The 22362-nt window shown below is 38.5% G+C and overlaps 1 protein-coding gene across 10 annotated transcripts in view; it reads left to right on the forward strand.

The window, feature by feature from the left end:
* The window catches only part of phf21b (PHD finger protein 21B), a 210794-nt gene that overhangs the window by 79503 nt on the left and 108929 nt on the right, over window positions 1-22362 (forward strand). For 7 of the 10 annotated variants that reach the window (XM_087997377.1, XM_087997382.1, XM_087997380.1 and 4 more), the window contains one exon: window positions 471-728. In XM_087997377.1, coding sequence (XP_087853503.1) covers window positions 471-728 — 258 coding nt within the window. The remainder of the gene's footprint in view (window positions 1-470; window positions 729-22362) is intronic. The other 3 variants (XM_087997381.1, XM_087997383.1, XM_087997386.1) reach the window with 1 other exon arrangement.

A 22362-nucleotide genomic window follows, 5' to 3' on the forward strand; every position in this document is an offset into this window, starting at 1 on the left:
CCAACAATTTGCCCACCACCGACGTCAGGGTCACTGGTCTATAGTTCCTTGGCTTGTCATTACCACCTTTCTTAAACAGTGGCACCACGTTAGCCAACCTCCAGTCTTCTGACACCTCACCTGTAACTATTGATGGCATAAATATTTCACTAAGAGGCCCAACAATCACTTCCCTAGCTTCCCACAATGTTCTAGGGTACACCTGATCAGGTCCTGGGGATTTATCTATTTTTATGCGTTTCAAGACATCCAGCGCTTCCTCCTCTATAATATTTGTGAGGTTCTCTTATTTTGGGTCAAGCATATGCAATGTGTTGTTAATGGTTTACAGAAAATCTCATTATTAAACCAATGAGTGTATGTTTTCAGTGTTAAATTTATATTAATCAACTTTTTCTCTTTACATTTTCTTCCATTTAATGTACATTGTTTGCATTGAACAATAAATTAATTTTTTTTATCTCTTTCAGAAGCTTGCTGTAAGAAGTTGTCCTGTTGGAAGTACCAAACCTATTCCACTCATCAAGGCACCTAGCCAGAGCATAGCAATTTCAGTGGTGCCATCTAAGAATCCGATCACCATGGTAACTGCACATATTAACGGACAGAAGATGGCAAGCACGGATCCTCCACAGATGGCCCCAGTTAACCTCCAAACAACAAACAAGCTAGCTGGGAGCAATTTGAACTCCACTGGAAGGAGAGTACCGGAAACATCAAATTCACAGGTAGATACAATCAGGGAACAAACTCTTTAGATTTTGGAGGTTCATGACTGCAGTTGGGGAATATAGGAAATTGATCGTTTTTGCAGAATTTTCGGAAATTTTATTAAATTTGTGAAGAAACAGAAGTTTAGATGTGACAGGTCAGTTAATTAGCCATAACTAAAGTATGCAACATGTAACAGTTGACTATTGTTCAAGTACACCCGGGAATGTGACAGTTGCCATGGAGTGTGTCGATCTCATTGAAATTGTAACGACATCATGCTATAGTTTAGCCAACGCATAGGGAACTTTTTCCTGGGTTTTGTTCTGGTTCTCATACTGAAGTTGTTTGTTCTTTGATGAAGACCTGCCTTCTGACCTTGAGCAGTGGTGTGCACTTCTTAGAGCTGGTGATTTACACTGTGCTAATCGCCCATTTGAATTTTTCTATCCAATGGACAAGGGACAACTGCTCATGCCCAATTTCATTTGAAGGTTAATTTTAATTTATTTTTATAACAGGTTTTTCCCTAAATACTGGGTTAATAATAGGATAAATATAGTGCTGTGCAGTTCTTTCATGTCAATTTGTTGAGTACACTGGCATTGGTGCTCTTTTGGTCACCTTCCTTTTATCTTGTTAATTAGAAGTTGTTTGTGTTTGGAGAAAGCAAGTAACTGCTGTGATAGTTCAATGAGATCTCATGCTACACAAGCCAGAACAATCGAGTTTTAAAAGAACCCCAATTTCCAACAAACATTAGTAAACATACGATAAAGCAAGCAATTAGTTCTCGAGCTGGGCAAATGGGTTGCAGCATTGATGTAAAAAATCTGTTGTTTACTAAGAGGGCATCACTTTAAAAAGTATCTTATGATAGAAAAGACCATAAGATTTAGGATTAGGTGTAGGAGTCCATTCAGCCCTTCAAGTCTGTTCTGCCATTTAGTGAGATCACTGTTGATCTGAGATTCCTCAATTCCACTTTCCAGCTTTTCCCTAAAACCCTAATTTCCCTTACTGATTGAAAATCTTGTCTGTCTTGACCTTGAATATATTTAATGATCCAGCCTCTCTAGCCCTTTGCTGTAAAGAATTCCAGACTCCGAGTGAAGCAATTCCTCCTCACCTTTGTCTCAGATGTGTGACCCCTTATTTGGAGATTATGCCTTCTGTTCTGGGCTCACCAATTAAGGGAAGCAACTGCTCAGCATCTACCCTATCAAGTTCCCTACAAATCTTCTTTGTTTTAATAAGGTCATGTCTTATTCTTCTGAATTCCAATAAACACAGACTGAATTTACTCAACTTCTTTTATAAGACAGTCCCTCCATACCTCCTCTGGACTGCTTCCAATGCCAGATATTTTTACTTAAATAATGGCCCAAAACTGTTGACAAGTACTCTCTATTCAAATAATGTTGGGAATTCTATTCTTCCTGCTAAAGTGCATGATCTCACATTTTCCCACATTATATTCCACCTGCCAGATTTTTGCCCACTGGTTTAACCTGTCTTTATCCCTCTGTAGACCGTTTGACCCTTGCTACCACTTGCCTTCTCATGTATTTTTGCATCATCCGTAAACATGTTTGTAGAACATATACATTGTTGAATGATAAATGCAAATTATCAAATATTGTGGCCCCAGCGTTGATCCCTGTTGCATTCTAATTAGTTTGCTATCTTGAAAATGTTCCCGTTATGCTAATTCTCTGCTATTAGTTAATCAATCCTCAATCCATCCTAAGATATAACCTCCCAACACCATGGGCTTGTATCCTATTGAATAGCCTAATCTGTGGTACGTTATCAAACGTCTTCTGAAAATCTAAATATATTCTATTCATTTATGCTTTATTTATTCTACCTTTTACCTTGTTAAAAGATTCTTGTAAATATGATAGACATGGCATTAAGCCTTTGTTAATTATCTATTGGCAAATCAGTTCTTCAGCCTTTCAAATTTCAACTGGATGGATAATTGAATAATTTAATGTTTCTTTCAAAAGTATTATAAATGCATTTTAATGAAGTTATTTATTCACATCTAAAGTTCACTATCATGAAAGTGATGAGGAGCAAAATGAAAGTTGTCATGTATGTTGTACCATTCCTTTTCATGTGTCCTAATTGTGCAATAGTGGTGGAGCATGAAAGAAGCTTTTCTTCTGTTGCATTTACTTTTAGGAAATGACATCCATAAATGTATTATACTAGAATTCTATGAAAGAGGGTATAAACTGATTAAAGTGATGTTGTAGTGGTGCACCTTTGAATATTAGGAAAAAATTGTGGCAGAAGCTGCAGACAACCCAATTACCTATCTTAGCATCCAGCAGAACAAAGCTTTTCACATCATTCTAAAGACTTGAAAATCATCTGAAACGAGAGTGTAAAGAATGATTTGGGAAAAAGTGCCCAATGCTAATTTTTTTTAACATAAATTTAAAATATTACAACAAATTACCTGAGAAATATCACAGCAACCATATTTATAGAACACCCCTCACAAATAGAAAGACGTCATTGATCACTTTCTAATAGAAGAAGCAGTAGAATGAGCAAGGATAGGAACCTGGACTGGAAAGAATGAAAACCCAAACTATTTCAGCACAGCTGTAACACTGAAGTTTGTCAACAAATGTAGAAGATTGCTCAGGTATATCCTCTTCACAAAAATTAGGTCCAGTCCAATACAGCCAATCTTTCTTTATTCTTTGTGTCAGCAAAGTGACAGAATTGCTGATGATGTATTCCATCTAGGAGCACATATTCTCCAATACCCTGCTCACTGTTGCTCATTTTGGATCCCGCAGAGCCCTTTGGCTCTAGAACTCATTACAGCTTTGACCTAAACATAATTGAGAGGCAAATTCAATCATTGCTGCAGGATACTTCAGGACTACATCCTAAGTCCATCTTCAGTTCTTCATTTTCAATTGCTTTTCTCCATTAGTTCAGATGGATAACCTATTTACCAGCAATTGCATCGATCTTAGATTGTTTGCAATTCTCTAGATGATGAATGAATCCATGGTTACATGCAGCAATATCTGGACAATGTCCAAGCTTGACTGATAAATGACAACTAATATGCACACTAAGTTCCAGGCAAAGACCACCTCTAATGAGTGGGAGCTTAACCTTTTTTAATCTTTGAATTGCGCATAGTCAGAATCCAGGATGTCACCAATGTTAAGGAACTCAGTAGACGAGCCACGTAAGTACTGTGACTACTGGAGCAGGCCAAGTACTAAGTGATTCATCTCCCAAATCACCTGACACACTCAACTCTCTCTACTATCTAAAACACACAAGGTATGAATGTAATGGAGTGCCCTTCACCTAGCTGAATAAGCAAAGTTGTACCAACAGTCCTAGGAGCTTAACACCAAGGACAGAGCAGTTTGTTTAATCACCCAACCTCTCATCCATGAACTTAATTATTTCTTTCATCTGTTAAACACTGATATTCCAAACATGGTACATTATGGTAAATCGCCATAGGATACTTTGCGAGCACTTCCCAAACTTGCAATCTCTCCAACTTTAAAGGACAAAGGCATCAGGTTTATAGGAGAACCTTGACCTTAAGGTTGTTCATCATCCTGATTTGGTCATACACCTACCCCCTTCCTGCCACTCGGTCAAAATCTTGAAACCACCTACCAATTAGATTTGTGGAAATGAATTAACCATATGAAGTTGTTCAAAAAGTGACCCATCATCATGATCTTAAAGGATCAGTGGTAAATACTGTCCTTACCAGGATTACCATAGTCCCAAGAATGTATATTAAAAAAATGTTTGTGTCCTATGTTATCTCACTACCTTCTTTCTACTTAGAAAATTCAGCCTTCAAGTAATTATGCAATATTAAAAAAATGCTAATTCTAGAAGCTATACTAAAATGTTACGCGTTAAAGGTTTGTTGATTCGAAGAAAAATATAAATTTTGGAGTACTGACCTGAACGCATAACCTCGGCCGAAACTCAAATGTCGTACTGAAGGAATCCTGTACTGCTAAAAATGCAGTCTTTCAGATATATTTCAAGCCAAGCTCCTTAGCTGGTCATGCAAAGTCACCCTTTACCCTATCAATATGTATCTCTCAACTAACATCAGAGACTGGCATAATAATCAATAGTTAATGTGTTTGTCAGACATTACTGTCTACAAGTTAGTACTGTTTTTCTATAAAGACTACACTTCAAAAGAAAGTGCTTCTTTCGTTATATAGTGTTTTGGGGCATCCTGAAATTGTGAAAGAGATGTAAGGCATTTTTGTTTTAATACATGGGTACCTTGATGCATTGCAGTTTTTTATCAAGAAGAAATGTAGAACTAGTTGAGAAATTGAAGTTGTTTGCTTTAAAAATATTGTCTTTTTTTATGTCAACTTTGTCCAAAGTTTTAGTTGCTGCATTTATTTTAAAATTGCTACAGGGATTTGTCATTAAAGAAGCCAGCAAGGTTTTATAGATGGACGATGGCTGATTGTGAAGTTGTTAAAGTAACTTCTTGGACACATAATGGGGTGAATTGTTATTCAAATCATAAGAATGAGCAGGGAAGTTGCTCTCTAATATCATAGCTATTATTGAAACATAATACGATAGTTCAACCAAAAGTATTTTGGAAAGCACTTATAAATTGCAATTTTCCAGCTAATAAAAAAAGAAAGCAGTGAAAATTGTGGAGTAATCTGTGCTGCAAGAAGTTGAGTATAATACAGAACAGGAGAAATGGGAAGGTGCCGAGATTCATAGATGATGACTAGTTCAGAAGCAATAATGAAGAAAAGAGCAGCGCAGTGAATTAACAATGGGAAAGAAAGGTTGAATGCAAGAGTAGTAGGGAAGGGCATAGGCCATATTAGGTTGATTCCATGAGCTGCGGAATAAAGTCCTGGGATGGTTGGCTAACAACAAGATTGGAATGTTAACTTTAGTGCAACTTCCTTAAAAATCAGGTTAAGTGGACCAGAAGTTGTTTGCATGAGCGATTTACTGAATTCTTTACCTCACACCATTAAATGATTTTAAAGATACATTTCTGACGATTCAACACACTTTCTGTCTCCCTGTTTATCCCTCTTCAACTTGCATTTCCTCATGGGTGTTCTCTCTTTTTTTCTTTTTTCTCTCTCTCCCCCTCACTTTTCTCACTCCCACTTTCTCACTCTCTCACTATTTCTTGCATGAGTCTGGAAAACAGATTTTCAGGATAGAAAAGAACAACTGGAGAAGTTGAAGTTAAATGTTGGCAGAGTAAAATCTGAATTTAAAGTGAGTGGGGAAAAAATCAGACAGAAGGTTCAGCTGATGCTGCAGGGCAGGATTGATGTTGGAAACACTGGTGTTTGGTACCAAAATCTTTTGATTATGGGGAGGGCAGAAATTTTTTTAAAAAACATGACAAGAAATAAAATCATTTAAATCTATTAATTTAAACTGATTTTAAGTTGTCTTTTAATACAGTTTGAAGAAAAGCAACAAAAATGGCAAAAACAGTTTGAAGGACAGCACAACTTGTATAGCTATAGCAATTGGAGCATACATCTGTTTACTTTGAGTATTCTTTTTCAAAAGTTAAACAAGATAGTATCAATGTTCTGTTCACACAAAGCTGTTTTGTAAGACTGTCTCCACGATATCTGGTGTGCATTTTCGCCTGTACCTGTGTTTTTGTTTTTGGTTTTGCTACTGTTTACCTATTATTTACTTATCTATGCTACTTAACTCTGTGATCTGCTTGTATTGCTCGCAAGAGAAAGCTTTTCACTGTGCCTCAGTAAACATGACAATAAATTCAAATCAATTCAAGATATTTACCATATGAAGGCATCTGTATTTCTGTCAATATTCGTTTAAATTGGCGATCTAGATTAATGCATATATGCTTCTATAAGAAATAAATTTTGGAAAAGTGCACCGATGGATTTTTAGGATATTCATTGAATCACTACAGTGTGGAAAGAGGCCATTCAGTCCAGTGATCCACACTGACCCTCCAAAGAGCAACCTACCGAGACCCAGCTCCCGAACACATTCTTGTAACCACACATTTACCATGGCTAATCCATCTAATTTGCGCATCCTTGAACACTGCAGGGCAATTTAGCTTGGCCAGTTCACCTAATCTGAATATCTTTGGACTATGGAAGGAAACTGAAGAAACTGGCAGAAACCCACAGATGCAATGGGAGAATGTGCAAACTCCACACAGACATTTACCCCATCTAGAATCAAACTCAGGTGCCCAGCACTAAGGCAGCAGTACTAAATGCTGAGCCACTGTAGCCACCAAATATTATTTTCAGGATTACCCAGTTTTAAGAATTAAATTGTATTCATGGTTTAAAATTGCCTCTTTTTTTTCTCATTCATTGAATGTGGATTTTGCTGGCTGGGCCAGCATTTATTCCTTTAGCGAGAGAACCAAAGGCAACATGAGAAAAATTACAATGCAGTAAGATGTTACGATATACCAAGGATGGGTGTGGAGGTGGATTCATTTGTGGTCTTCAGAGGAGAATTTGATAAACACCTGGTGGGAAGAATAGTGGTACGGTACCAGAAAAAGGACAGAGAAGCAGGATAAGCTAAACTGTGTTTGCAGAGGACTGACATGGGCTTGATGAGTTGAATGACCATTCTCCATGCTGTAACCATCTATGGTTATTGTTGTCCCTTGTAAAATATGTTTTGATGAATGAAGCAAATAATCTGTTGGCATTCAAGTTCTCAACTTGAATAGGATAATGATAAGGACACCTGGAAATGAAAAAGTGTGGGAAATACAGCCATAAAAGATTAGCAAATTACACATGTCAGTTATGAATCATTAATGAGAGAACTTCCAACATTTTTAATGAGGGAATGTGTTCTGTTATTTTTGTTTTGTGATATACATGGAGATCAACTGTCTACATATTTAATGCATGCTATTTTGATGGGCATAGATTAAATTTCACATTTGAAGCCTGGACATTTTTCGTATTGCCTGTTTCTGGCATATAGGCAGCATTTTGAATTTGAAGGCCAACATTCCTAAAGAAGAAATTTTTCCATTTGAAACTGGGCCAAACATTTTTCTAAATCAAGCTAAGACCAGTATATTTTTTCCCCAAATCTAAATATGTCAAAGTGTAAAATGGTTCAGAAGAGGTCTTGAAACTGGAGAAAGGAGTCACCAGGTATAGGAGAAAGTTTAAGAGAAATTGAAGATTTTTCCAGTGATGGCGAAAGAATATAAGAGGGCTGACATGGGCTTATTAGATTGTATACATGGAACATTTGGCTGGAGGAGCTAATAGAAAATTGATGAATAAAGCCATGGAAGGATTTTTAAACGTGGAGTCAAAAAGCTCAGTGAATGTAGGCATCATCGGTAAACACAGGAGACCAGAGAAGACAACGTAAAGCTTAAAATTATGGTATGTACAAGGCTTTTATTTATATTGAACTTAATTTTACATTGAATATAAGCATGGAAATAATTCTCTTGGCAGTATTTATGCTCCTCATGAGTCTGCTCCCAACCTACTTCCTCTCACACTCTCAGTATATCCTATTATTATATTTTCCTTCATACATACCTATTATGCCTTCCTGTTAAAGTATCCACGTGAATCACTTCAACTGCTCCATGTTGAAATAAATACTACATTTCTCCAGCTTTGTTCTGATCCAAGAAATTTCATCTATAGCTATGACCAGTTTCTTTATCTCAGAAAAAATATGCAATAATTTCCAGTCCATTTGCACTTCCTTTCAGACTTTCAGCCTCCACTTTGCAACATCTTACAATAAGGCAATTGAGATTATCAACTTGTTGGAGAGTATTTTATCATGCGTGAGCAGGTGGATTATTTATGGATCAGGGATGGGAATAAATAGGCAAAAAAGAGGATTGCATGTAGGTGGGACTAAAGGCAGACAGCCAACCTGCTATGAGATGATATTTGGCATATTAAATATGTTAATGAGGTTAGAAGCCTGTACTTTAATCTGTTTTGCACATGTAATTGTAGCTGTCCAGGTTTTTCTGGCCTCAGGGCAATTGCAATGAGGCAAGGATTACCTCAGGAAGAAGGTAAATATCTTCGTAGCATTGTTTGTCATATTGGAGTAATGGGAGAAACAGCAAAGATGTTTGTACTGCGGAAGTGAAATTCCGCAAATTTGTTTTTGCAGAAGGAACGATATGAGCTACTGAGGTTGAACATTGTTGGTTTCAGTCTACACACAACCTGAAGTGAAAGAGATCATAAGATAATAATGAAGCAGTACAAAACAACTTGATTCTTCCATACAAAATTGACTGTTTGTTTCAATTTGGATTTTTATGACTTAAGTTAAAATATGATTCCAGCTACACATATTCAAATTCATTAATTATATGTACACCTTTTATTCGCAAATGCCCTTCATTTGAGACTTAGATGTGTAAGTTTCTGCAGTGTTTCCTCGCAACTCATATTTTTTACTGTGAACAACGTCATTGCTTGGTTCTACATTGAGTAGTTGGATGCTGTCCACCCCTCAGTGACCATCATAAACTTTGTGTCGTATGCTTGGACATTTGAATTTTGGTTCTGAATTCCTCTGATTCGTGTTCTGTAATTTTGAGTAGAAAGTAATATTGTATTGTTTTATATGTTGCACCTACTAAGACACCTGAATACTTTTCCATGTCATCCATAGATTTGGCAAATTTTATGTCTTTTTTAATAAATAATGGTTTGTTGCTTGTTTTTTGTTCCATTTCATCCTTTGTTGTTCGACTCATCTTTGGTTGAAACAGTTCTGTTTAGTACACCTTTCTTCACTCCTATTCCTTGAGATAACCCTATATTGTAACTACATTTCTCCAAACCAATTCCTAGCCTTTTGTGCAGCACTTTGCCAAATGCATTTTGAATTTTCTGAGCTTTGAGTTGGCGTTTCCTGAAAGATGTTGAAGTTGATTAAGCAACATCGAACTCTTCTGAATCAATATGCACCAAGTTATTACTCTATGGTGCTGCAATGCCATAATATGCCTATAATAGTATTAACTGTAGTCTATGTCAGTGAGATATGGAAGAAAAGCAAATGTATCACTAAGTTGGATGGCTCCCATCAGTATTCCCTGAACGTGTTCCTAAGCCAATGAAGAAGTGATCGTGAACTGGTCAAAGGTACCGACAGGACATTATGACAGAGGCAACTGAGAGTGTCAGGAAATGAATTTTGTTCCCTGACTGTTTACCCTGCCAAAGTGGCAGTTGAATGGATTGCATCAGTTGGGAGAAGGTGGGGACTGTCCAAAAGAGACCTGGTACAGTATGACACCTAATTACAGCAAAAAAGATTATTATAGGCAGCGTCAGCAGCAGAGTCTGATTTGTTTTGAATGCTACATGTGGCCAAGTTACTGGGTCTTTAGTTTTGCCTTTTAATTATTTTTCTAACTTCCAGCCTTATCTACTGATAAACCCTTAAATTTGTATTCTCTCCCTTGCTGTCGTATGTGTATCATTTCCCATATTAATGCTGTTCTCTCTTGTCTTATTTGCATCTTTGCTTTACCATATCTTCCTAAGTTTGATCCCTTACCGTCACTTTTTAGTTTCAAACCCTTTCTATTTCTATCGTATGCAACTGATTGAAATAGTGGTCCTTGTACAGTGTTGGTGTAGGTGTAAGCCATCCTAATAATACAGCCTGCAGCATCCCCTTATCTCCCGCTAGCAAACTTCCCTCGTGCTGGGGCCAGTGGATCACAAACCAGAACCCACTTCTCTCACTGCAGATTTCAAATCACACATTGATTTCTGTAATTGTATTTGCTTGTGGCTCTGGTCATAATTTGGGAAACAACTTGAGGTTTCTGCTGCTTAATTGGATGTGCAGCTCCTCATTCTGAATAAACAGAACCTCTTTCCTTGTCTTTATGCAGTTGGTACTGACATGGCCCATGCCGACTAGATCCTTCCCTTCCCACTGTAAGTTCCTCTCCAGCAGATGTGCTGAACCCTCACACTGGGTATGTAATATGGACTTTGATCTTTGCTGCAGAGAACAGTGTTAATCTCCTCATTGCCTTGCTTTAATGCCTTCACGGAAGAATACTGAAGAATTGGTCTTGGCTTCAACCTCAAAAAGGCTCATCCATGCCAGGACAAGTTCTTGTCTATCCCTCCGTTAAGATCAATGGCGAAATCCTCCTGATGTGAAGCATTTCCTATACCTGGGAAGCTGCTTTTCACCTAAGACTGACATTGGTATTGAATCTCTATATCAATCTGCAGGCACTGCCTTTGGACACCTAAGACTGAGACTATTCGACACCTGTAACATCCATACTGGTAGGCAAGATCCTTCTGTGTAAGGCAGACATTTTCTGACTCCTCTATACGGCTGTGAAATTTGGATTACGTATAGATGCCACCTCAAGAAATAGCATCAACCTTGTTTGAGAAGGATTCTCTGTCAGCTGAAAGGACATGCATACTAACATCAGAATCCTTGAAGTAACCACAAACATCGAGGCCTTAGTCATCCGAAACCTACACCGCTGGGTTAGCCACATGCTTAGGATGTTTGAGTTCCAATTACCAAAGCACATCATCTTCGCCTAGATCAAGGAAGCCAGACAAACAAGAGGATAAAGGAAATGTTCAAAGATTCCCTGAAGGCTTCCCTCAGGAAATGCAATGTGAATGTCAATGTGTGGAAAACAAGAATTTGGAGGCTGTTGGAGCATGTCCATATATAGGGATGTGATTTTTTTGAGAACACCTGTCAGCAAGAGGAAGAATAGGCAAAGGAAAGCCAGCAGCCTCAAGACCAAAACCAAATCCACCCCTGAAGAAAACCTTTTGATCAGAGATGTAGCTGTAGGATTGGATTTGTCAGCCAGACAAGGACTCTCAGAACCCATGATCAGTGACACAGAATTTCCTATGTCGACAATCATACTGATTAGTGAGTGATTGCTGATAACAATGACATCCCTTACTATAACTACAATGCTTTTTGGTTCCCCCATTTGAAACACTTATACTGTGGTGCTTTGATCAGTTGGCTCATACGTTCTGCAGTCCCAATCTCATCCAAACATGATGAAAGATTTTTGCACCTATTGGATAATTACAAGGGCTGAAACTCCCTGCCCCCTGGGTTCTCTGATCACCCTCAGCTGCAGCCACACTTATCTATTTCTGACTACTGACCTTTCTAAGCTACGCAGTGACCCCTGGATAGTGTCCAGATAATGGTTTTCCCTCCCCGTTGTGCTTGTCTAACTGCTTGGCTTCTAACTCAAACTCTGAGCTGAAGTTCCTGCAGCCTCAGACTCATACAGCGGATGTGTTTTCCCTGATGATATCAACATCTTGCCATTGGAACACACGACCTTCCTTGCCATTCTTCTTATGTGATGATTAATTTATTTTTTGCTTAACTTAGGATTAATGAAGTTTACTACTCCTAATAAGCTTTACTGCAACTGGTAAGCTTTGTAAAAGTAAAAACTTTACGATTAGTGAAATTAGCTGAGATTTGATGGAATTTAGCCCAGTGAAGAAGGTGATTTAATATTATAAAGGGACCTTGATCAATTGGGCCAGTGGGCTGAGGTGTGGCAGATAGAGTTTAATTTGGATAAATGTGAGGTATTGCATTTTGACAAAATGAACAAGGGCAGTACTTATACAATTAAAAGTAGGACCTTGAGTAGTGTGTAGAACAGAGACCTAGGAGTTCAGGTACGTAGTTCTTTGAAAATTGCGTCTCAGGTAGACAGGATGGTTAAGAAGCCTTTAGCATGTTTGCCATCATTGCTCAGAGCACTGAGTTTAGGAGTTGGGACGCCAGGTCGAGGTTGTATGGGTCATAGTGAGACCACTTTTCAACTACTGTGTCCAGTTCTAGTTTTCCTGCTGTAGGAAGGATATTATTAAATTATTCTGGATATTTTATTTCTTTATTTTTCCAGTTAGTTTTCCCAAAGAATTTGTACTTAAGAATCTATATCTAGGTATCTCTGTACCTAAGATGGCATCATAAGTGATGACTTGTAAACTTTTCACTGTACTGATTTGAGTGCATGTGACAAATAAAGCTCATTCTATATCCTAAATTGGAGAGGGCTCAGGATAGCTTTATCAGGATGTTGTTGGGACTGAAGGGTTTGAATTAGAAGGAAAGGCTGTGAGGCTGGGACTTCCTTCTAGTTTTCTATGCCCCTTGCCCCTCTCTATTGCTACAACTTCGCAACCATTCCCTACCAGATGGACTATCCTGGACAGCATTGGACTTAGAGCAGCTCATCCAACTTCTACTAATTTAAAAATCTGAAATCTTCTATCCTCCATAATTTCTGCAGCCACATTTTCACCTGCACCATGTTCTTACTTTTCTATTGAAAAATAATTTAGTGATGACTCCCTTTTACAGTCTTGTCATAGACTAATGAATATGTACAGTACAGAAACAGACCCTTCAGTCCAACACGTCCATACCGACCCAATATCCAAACCTAATCCAGTCCCATTTGCTAGCTCTTGGCCCATATCCCTCTAAACCCTTACTATTCATATACCCATCCAGATGCCTTTTAAATGCTGTAATTGTACCAACCTCCATGACTCCCTCTGGCAGCTCATTCCATACACGCACCACCCTCTGCGTGAAAAGGTTGCCCCTTAGGTCCCTTTTATATCTTTCCTCTCTCGTCCTAAACTTAGTCGCTCTAGTTCTGGGCTCCCCCACCCCAGGGAAAAGACCTTTTCTATTTATCCTATCCATGCTCCTTATGAGTTTATAAACCTCTATAAGGTCACCCCTCAGCCTCTGAATCTCCAGGGAAAATAGCCCCAGCCTATTCAGCCTCTCTCTATAGCTCAAACCCTCCAACCCTGGCAACATCCTTGTAAATCTTTTCTGAACCCTTTCAAGTTTCACAACATCCTTCCGATAGGAAGGAGACCAGAATTGCACGCAATATTCCAAAAGTGGCATAACCAATGTCCTGTACAGCCGCAACATGACCTCCCCACTCTTCTATGCAATGCTCTGATCAATAAAGGAAAGCATACCAAAAACTGCCTTGACTATCCTATCTGCCTATGACTCTACTTTCAAGGAACTATGAACCTGCACTCCAAGGTCTCTTTGTTCAGCAACACTCCCTAGTACCTTACCATTAAGTGTATAAATCCTGCTCTGATTTGCTTTCCCAAAATGCAGCACCTTGCATTTATCTAAATTAAACTCCCATCTGCCACTCTTCAGCCCATTGGCCCATCTGGTCAAGATCCTGTTGTAATCTGAGGTAACGTTCTCCGCTGTCCACTACTCCTCCAATTTTGGTGTCATCTGCAAACTTACTAACTATGCCTCCTATGTTCACATCCAAATCATTTATATACATGACAAAAAACAGTGGACCCAGCACCGATCCTTGTAGCACTCGACTGGTCACAGACCTCCAGTCTGAAAAGCAACCTCCACCACCATCCTCTGTCTTATACCTTCCAGCCAGTTCTGTATCCTCATGGCTAGTTCTCAGTATATTCCATGAGATCTAACCTTGCTAACCAGTCTCCCATGAGGAACCTTGTTGAATGCCTGACTGAAGTCCACTGCTATGTCCTCATCAATCCACTTTGTTACTTCTTCAAAAAACTCATTCAAGTTTGTGAGACATGATTTCCCATGCACAAAGCCATGTTGACTATCCCTAATCAGTCTTTGTATTTCCAAATACATGTAAATCCTGTCCCTCAGGATTCCCTCCAACAACTTGCCCACCACTGATGTCAGGCTCACCAGTCTATAGTTCCCTGGCTTTTCCTTACCACCTTTCTTAAACAGTGGCACCACATTAGCCAACCTCCAGTCTTCTGACACCTCACCTGTGACTTTTGATGATACAAATATCTCAGTAAGGGGCACAGTAATCATTTCCCTAGCTTTCCACAGAGTTCTAGGTACACCTGATCATGTCCTGGTGGTGATTTATCCACTTTTATGCGTTTCAAGACATCCAGCACCACCACCTCTGTAATATGGACATGTTTCAAGATATCGCCATCTATTTCCCCACATTCTGTATCTTCGATGTCCTTCTCCACAGCGCACACTGATGCAAAATACTTCATTTAGTATCACCCCCATCTCCTGCAGCTCCACACACAGGCTACCTTGCTGGTCTTTGAGGGGTCTTATTCTCTCCCTAGTTACTGTTTTGTCCTTAATGTATTTATAAAACCCTTTGGATTCTTCTTAACGCTTTTTGCCAAAGCTATCTCATGTCCCTTTTTTGCCCTCCTGATTTCCCTCATAAGTATACTCCTACTGCCTTTATACTCTTCCAAGGATTCACTCGATCTCTCCTGTCGAGACCTGACATATGCTTCCTTCTTTGTCATTTTAACATTTTTCCTAGATTGTGAAAGTCTGCCAGTTTATCAAAATTGTTCCTTTCTATTCAGTTAATTACAACATGGGCTGTTATTTCTGCCTGATCCCTTTCTCCTTTCAGAATTTCTGAAACCATTGTTTAATATCCTATATACGGGCATCACAGAAGAAAGACAATGACTTTGGCTACAGTGCAGATCAAACATGGTGAATTTAGCTAGGGATCAACATGACTGTGTTTTTCAAAATTAAATTTTCTTGAGATTTGGAGGTGTCCCCACTCCAAAGCCACGAAGTGAAGGTAGGTCATGAAGTACCTTGAATCACTCCAGTCCATATTGTGTAGCTGTGTTGATGTGCTCGTAGGAAGGGACTTGAAGATTTTGACACAGTAAAAGAATGGTGATATAATTCAATGTCAGGCTGACCTGTAGCTTGGAAGGAAACTTGCAAATGTTTAAGTGAAGATTTTACAAATATCAAATCTGTTACAGATGGTTAGAATCTGGTCAAATGAATGAGAATTGTGTGCTTCAGTTCTCAGGAGGTGAAAAGTGTAGAAATCATAATAAGTGAGAAATGCAAGAGATCAGTTTGAGGTTACTACCCAATCTTGGAATGACTGTGAATAAGATCAAAGGATTTGACAATCATATGAGTATATCCCTTAGCACAAGATCACAGTGAGCAGGAATTAGAGACATTTTATAGTGACATCCTGAAATCAAATTGATATAATGGGCGATTAAGTTCTCAAGTCTGTGAATGGGCATCAGGGCAGTTTTTACCTTGGATTGAGAAAAGAAAGATCAGAGGTTGATACAGTTTTTTAAAAAAAATCTGATAATGGAAAACATCAGAATGTACTAAAATTGAGGAAACAGAACAAACTGACAGTGCAAGAAATAGAAAGCCAATAAATCTAAAGTAATAGATGATACAAAGGAAATATTGCCAAAATGGAAAAGACAGATGAGTTGATGGCAGACATGATACTAGCAATAATGATAAAAAATAAGAACTAAAAAGAACACACCAAAGTATGATGAAACTGGAAAGAAAACAAACAAAGGTAAGTTTAAGCAAAGTGATCATTGATGTGTGATGAAGTATTTAAGCTGTTAAAAAAAAAACTTTACAAAATGGAAGTTATGCGTCAGAAGTTGATATCTTTGACTGATAGAAGGATAGCAATAACAATAAATTATGGGGTGCATAAAAGGCTATGGTGGCAAAATATTGTCTGATAGGGTTGCAGTAGCAAAAATGATGGACAGCAGGTTGAAGTGAGTAGTACATTGATCAAGATGGAGGAAGTGCTCAAGGTACAGAGGCAAATGAAGCTCAAGACATTATTACACTATAATGAATGCTTTGAAATTATAGAGCATGGAAGCAGTTCCAGGGACACATTAGGAAGCAACAAAACATCTAAAACATTAGGAGAAAGAGCATTAGAAGTTATAACAAGGAGGAAATGGCCCAGTGGTATTATCGTTGGACTGTCAATCGAATAGCCGAAGTAATGTTCTGGGGACTTGGGTATGAATCTTAAATTTGAATTCAGTAAAAGTCTGGAATTAAGCATCTAATGATGAGCGTGAAATCATTGTTGATTGCTGAAAAAATCCACCTGCTTCACTAATGTTGTCCTTACCTGGTCTGGCCTATATTTGACTCCAGACCCACAAAAAGTGACTTTTAACTGTGTCATATGGGGAATTAGGGTTGGATAGTAAATGCTGGCCCAGCATTGTCCACATCCTGTGAATGAATAAAAAAAATAGAAATTCATGTTCAAATTTTCACCAAAGGATACAATGCAAGTTGCTTGAGGCATTTATTCATTAAACTACAGAAGAAACAAAAGCAATCGAGTCTAATAATTTTAGAACTATAAGGTTTAACAAGTCACTTCATTCAAATGATTTTGAAAATTGTAGTAGAAAGAAATAACACATGCTAAAATTAGTGAAACTTGGTCTGGATTTAGACTTTGAATAGGAACAAGAGATGGAATATTTAACCTAAGGACAATCCTTTACAAATATCTGGAAAGGAGCACGAATTTGTACACAATAAATATTCACCGAACTAGGTACATTTCGAGGGGTAAAAATTGGATGTAAGATGAATACAAACTAAAGTATGCTGATGACATAGCATCACTTGCAGAATCAGAAGAGGGCCTGCAAAATATCATGGATGAAATAAAATTCAGCAGTTTAGGATGTGGAATAAATACCAAAAAGATCAAAAAAGTGGCTGGAAGGAGCATGTTAGACTAAGCTAGCTAAGATCGATGTGGATGGTGTTGCATGGGAAAGTATGTATTCAGGACAAATAATAACAATGAAAAACCAATTGATTGCATTTATCACCGAAAGTTCATATGTTTGATGAAATGTGACATGGATAATAAAGATTATCAAGAGCCTGTATTTGCTCTGAATAGCGAGCATCAGGCTAGAGGCTGGAAAAGCTGGTATGCTTCAGGTATGGCGAGGAGTACGCCAAGGCTGTGTAATGTTGCGAAAGCTATTAAATTAGCAAACAGAATAAGCATTCAGAGAATTAGCTGCACTACTTGGGGTAAAAAATGGATGCAAGAACACTATAAACTATTGTATACTGATGACCTAGTGCTACTTGCAGAATCAGAACAGGCCCTACAAAATATCATTACAGTAGATTTCCTGGTAGGGATAGCTCCAAGCAGCAGCAACGTGTAGCTAATGCATGATATGGAACAATTATCAGGGTTTATTTGTTTTAAATCCATTCAACTATGCTAAGGCTTTTATTTATCCATGTTGTGTATTTTGCTTTGGGATTCCTTTGGAAGAGTTTTTTAAGGTGAATAAAAAGGAGATTATTAGAATAGAACCCCAACAGTGTGGAAACAGGCCCTTCAGCCCAACAAGTCCACACTGACCCTCCGAGGAATAACCCATCCAAACCCATTCCCTAACCCTATTACTCTATATTTACCCCTGACTTAGTGCACCTAACCTACACATCCCTGAACAGTATGGGGCAATTTAATGTGGCCAATCCACCTGACCTGCACATCTTTGGATTGTAGAGATAAAACCGGAGCACCCGGAGGAAGCCCAAACAGACACAGGGAGAATGTGCGAACTCCACACAGACATTCGCCTGAGGCTGAGATCAAACCCGAGTCCCTGGCGCTGTGAGGCAGCAATGCTACCATGCCGCCCTAATTATTATTATTTGATTTTTGCTGGGAGAGAGTTTGGTGTGTATTATGAATTGTCTAGAATAATAGAGCTTGATTGGAAATTCAGTTACTTATTTCAATTGTTATTTTTAAGCTACGTTTGTCTCTGATTTTAAAAAAGTGTATTCACACTGGTAGGTTGACTTGATTTTCTTTTGATTTGTGTTAAGTATAGTTTAGATGTTGTAACAAATAATTCAAGAACTGATATTTGTGGCCTGTAATGTTGAACACATGCTTTACAACCAATTACTTTGGACAGCCTGTTGGTGAACCTTGCTTTCCGCTGAGTTTTTCTTTCAGTCCCAAAGTTGTCTTATTGATGAGCTGCATTGTGAAACTGAATTTACATTAACTTTTCCCAATCAGGCTATGTACAGAATATGTATTTTACCTCATTGGAACTACTACCATCTCAAGGTTGGAACAAAACCTGGCAAAGATTTATTGTTCCTCCAAAGATTTGAACATTTTTGATGGCTAAGTGAGGCAGGGAAATATCTGCCCTTATGTCTCAAATGCATATAAGGGAATTGTGTATGATTTGGTTTTGTTTTGAATTCTCCTTTTTTCCCACCAAATTGCAAGAGTCCAACAGCATTTCAGATTATTTATTCCTACCTGAAATGCTGGAAGTGAATTTTTTGTGAAACTATCTGTGACTCCAATATATTAAAATTGATTTAGAACATAGAATATAGAACATAGAACAGTACAACACAGAACAGGGCCTTCAGCCCACGATGTTGTGCCGACCACTGATCCTCATGTATGCACACTCAGATTTCTGTGACCATATGCATGTCCAGTAGTCTCTTAAATGTCCCCAATGACCTTGCTTCCACAACTGCTGCTGGCAACGCATTCCATGCTCTCACAACTCTCTGTGTAAAGAACCCACCTCTGACATCCACTCTATACTTTCCTCCAACCAGCTTAAAACTATGACCCCTCGTGTTAGTCATTTCTGCCCTGGGAAATAGTCTTTGGCTATCGACTCTATCTATGCCTCTCATTATCTTGTATACCTCAATTAGGTCACCTCTCCTCCTCCTTTTCTCCAATGAAAAAAGTCCGAGCTCAGTCAACCTCTCTTCATAAGAAAAGCCCTCCAGTCCAGGCAGCATCCTGGTAAACCTCCTCTGAACCCTCTCCAAAGCATCCACATCTTTCCTATAATAGGGCGACCAGAACTGGATGCAGTATTCCAAGTGCGGTCTAACCAAAGCTTTATAGAGCTGCAACAAGATCTCACGACTCTTAAACTCAATCCCCCTGTTAATGAAAGCCAAAACACCATGTGCTTTCTTAACAACCCTGTCCACTTGGGTGGCCATTTTAAGGGATCTATGTACCTGCACACTAAGATCCCTCTGTTCCTTCACACTGCCAAGAATCCTATCATTAATCCTGTACTCAGCTTTCAAATTCGACCTTCCAAAATGCATCACCTCGCATTTATCCAGGTTGAACTCCATCTGCCACCTCTCAGCCCATCTCTGCATCCTGTCAATGTCCCGCTGCAGCCTACAACAGCCCTCTATACTGTCAACGACACCTCCAACCTTTGTGTCGTCTGCAAACTTGCTGACCCATCCTTCAATCCTCTCATCCAAGTCATTAATAAAAATTACAAACAGTAGAGGCCCAAGGACAGAGCCCTGTGGAACACCACTCACCACAGACTTCCAGGCAGAATATTTTCCTTCTACTACCACTCGCTGTCTTCCATGGCCAGCCAATTTTGCATCCAGACAGCTAAGTTCCCCTGTATCCCATTCCTCCTGACCTTCTGAGTGAGCCTACCATGGGGAACCTTATCAAATGCCATACACACCACATCCACAGCTCGACCCTCATCAACTTTTCTAGTCACATCCTCAAAGAACTCGATAAGGTTTGTGAGGCATGACCTGCCCCTCACAAAGCCGTGTTGACTGCATTTAATCAAGCCATGCTCTTCCAGATGGTCATAAATCCTATCCCTCAGAATCCTTTCTAACACCTTGCAGATGACAGACGTGAGACTTACTGGTCTGTAATTGCCTGGGATTTCCCTATTTCCTTTATTGAAGAGAGGAATTACATTTGCCTCTCTCCAGTCCTCAGGTATGACTCCAGTGGAGAGCGAGGATGCAAAGATCTTCGCAAGTGGTGAAGCAATTGCATTTCTCGTTTCCCAAAGCAGCCGAGGACAAATCTGGTCCGGGCCTGGCGACTTGTCAATCTTAATGTTTGACAAAATTTTCAGCACATCAGCTTCCTCTATCTCTATCCATTCCAGCATGCACACCTGCTCTTCAAAGGTTTCATTCACTGCAATTTCTTGATTTTTTTTTTGCAATGAATTGTGCAGTGCCAAAAGAAATCTTCTGAAGGTCTGATTGAATTCTCCACATTTCTGCTCTGTGAGAATTTTTATGCATCTTTGCCTTGAGCCCTGACTGGAACTAGCAAGTAATTTTAAAATTAATTCTTGCATGAGGAGTTTTAACTAAAAAGGGAATGAGTTTGTGTGTGTATGTGTTCTCATTTGCTAAGGCTTTTGTTCTGCATTTTCAGATGTCAATTTTTGTTTGTTTGTTTATATTGTGAATAGTTAAAGTATTGATCCATTGTTGTGTGCTGGAATAATTTCAATAGATATGGGATTCTAGCAATTGAAGTATTCATTCTTTATACTAAACACTGCAGTAAACAAATATTAAGTGATAATCAATTTAAGAATGAGATCTTAATCAAATTCATTTATTTATAGTGGATGATATATATATTAAATGCCATCAGCAATTGTTGGTCCTCTAGATATAGTATCGTGTGGTCCCATTGAGGGCACGAGTATTCTGTTTTCAAATATTTATATTAATGCAGTACATATAAGGGTTTAATTGATTCCAAGTTTTCAACAAAAATTCTTTTTTGTAACTTAAATCTGAGAGCATTAATAAAGACCCAAAATGTTTCTGTAGGGAGAGGAATTTAAATATGTCAACGAACTTGCATTGCATTCTAATGGTGGTTGCAAAATGGAACTGACATGACTCAGTCTTTAGGAACAAAATACTGCAGCTGCTGGAATCTGTACTGAAAATAACATCTGCTAGAGACCACAGCAGGTCAGACAGCATCCATGGAGAAAGAACAAGCTAACATTTCGACTCGAGATGGCTCTTTATCAGTTACCTTGCTCTCTGTCCATGGCTCAGGCTTTGACCATTTTCCCAATTTCTATCTGATTGTGGCTATGTTTGAAAGACTTAGACAACAATAGCAGCAATATAGAATCGAAAAATGAAAAAGTATTGTATTTTGTTTTTCAAAGTTCCATTAATTCTTATTACAATGCTTGTGTACTGGAAGTTGTCGGCTTCATTCTTATTCGGAATGCTGGAGACTTGCAGGATTTACATTTTAATAAGATGATAAAATTGCCTAATCATGATAGTCTCAATAAACAGATTTGACAATTTGAGCATAAATAAAATGAAAAGGATTTTTTTTCAAAAAAGCTGTTAAACAGGACAGCACTTCTAGGATTTCAGAAAGGCACATTTATGTAATGATTTTAACTTTTTTTTGACCAGTGCTGACATTTGTACTTAACAATAATGAACTAAGAGGTTTTTTTTATTGAAATTGTGATGTGGATGTTGTATTGTTCCTCTCCGATCCTGTTATGTTGCAGCTTTTTCTGTTGACCAGATTAGGTGGGGTATGAATGATACTGTTATTATTGGAGACATGAGAATGTTGATGACCAGACAAAGATGTCATATTGGACTCAACATTGTCTCTGTTCCTCTCTCCAGAGATGATACCAGACCTGTTGAGTTACTCCTTTTTTTCTGTAATTGTTTCATTTATATAATGAGTTGTCAAAAATGGAACAAGGTCTTTTGAAATGACATATGACACAGAAAAGTCAGAAGAAGAAGAAGAAGAAGAAATATGATGAGGTAAAAGGAATTGCATTGGTCACAAGAAGCCTCAGC

The sequence above is a fragment of the Chiloscyllium plagiosum genome, unplaced genomic scaffold (assembly GCF_037043375.1).
Source record: "Chiloscyllium plagiosum isolate Xiang-an unplaced genomic scaffold, Cpla_swu_hap1 HiC_scaffold_19, whole genome shotgun sequence".
Classification (NCBI taxonomy): domain Eukaryota; kingdom Metazoa; phylum Chordata; class Chondrichthyes; order Orectolobiformes; family Hemiscylliidae; genus Chiloscyllium; species Chiloscyllium plagiosum.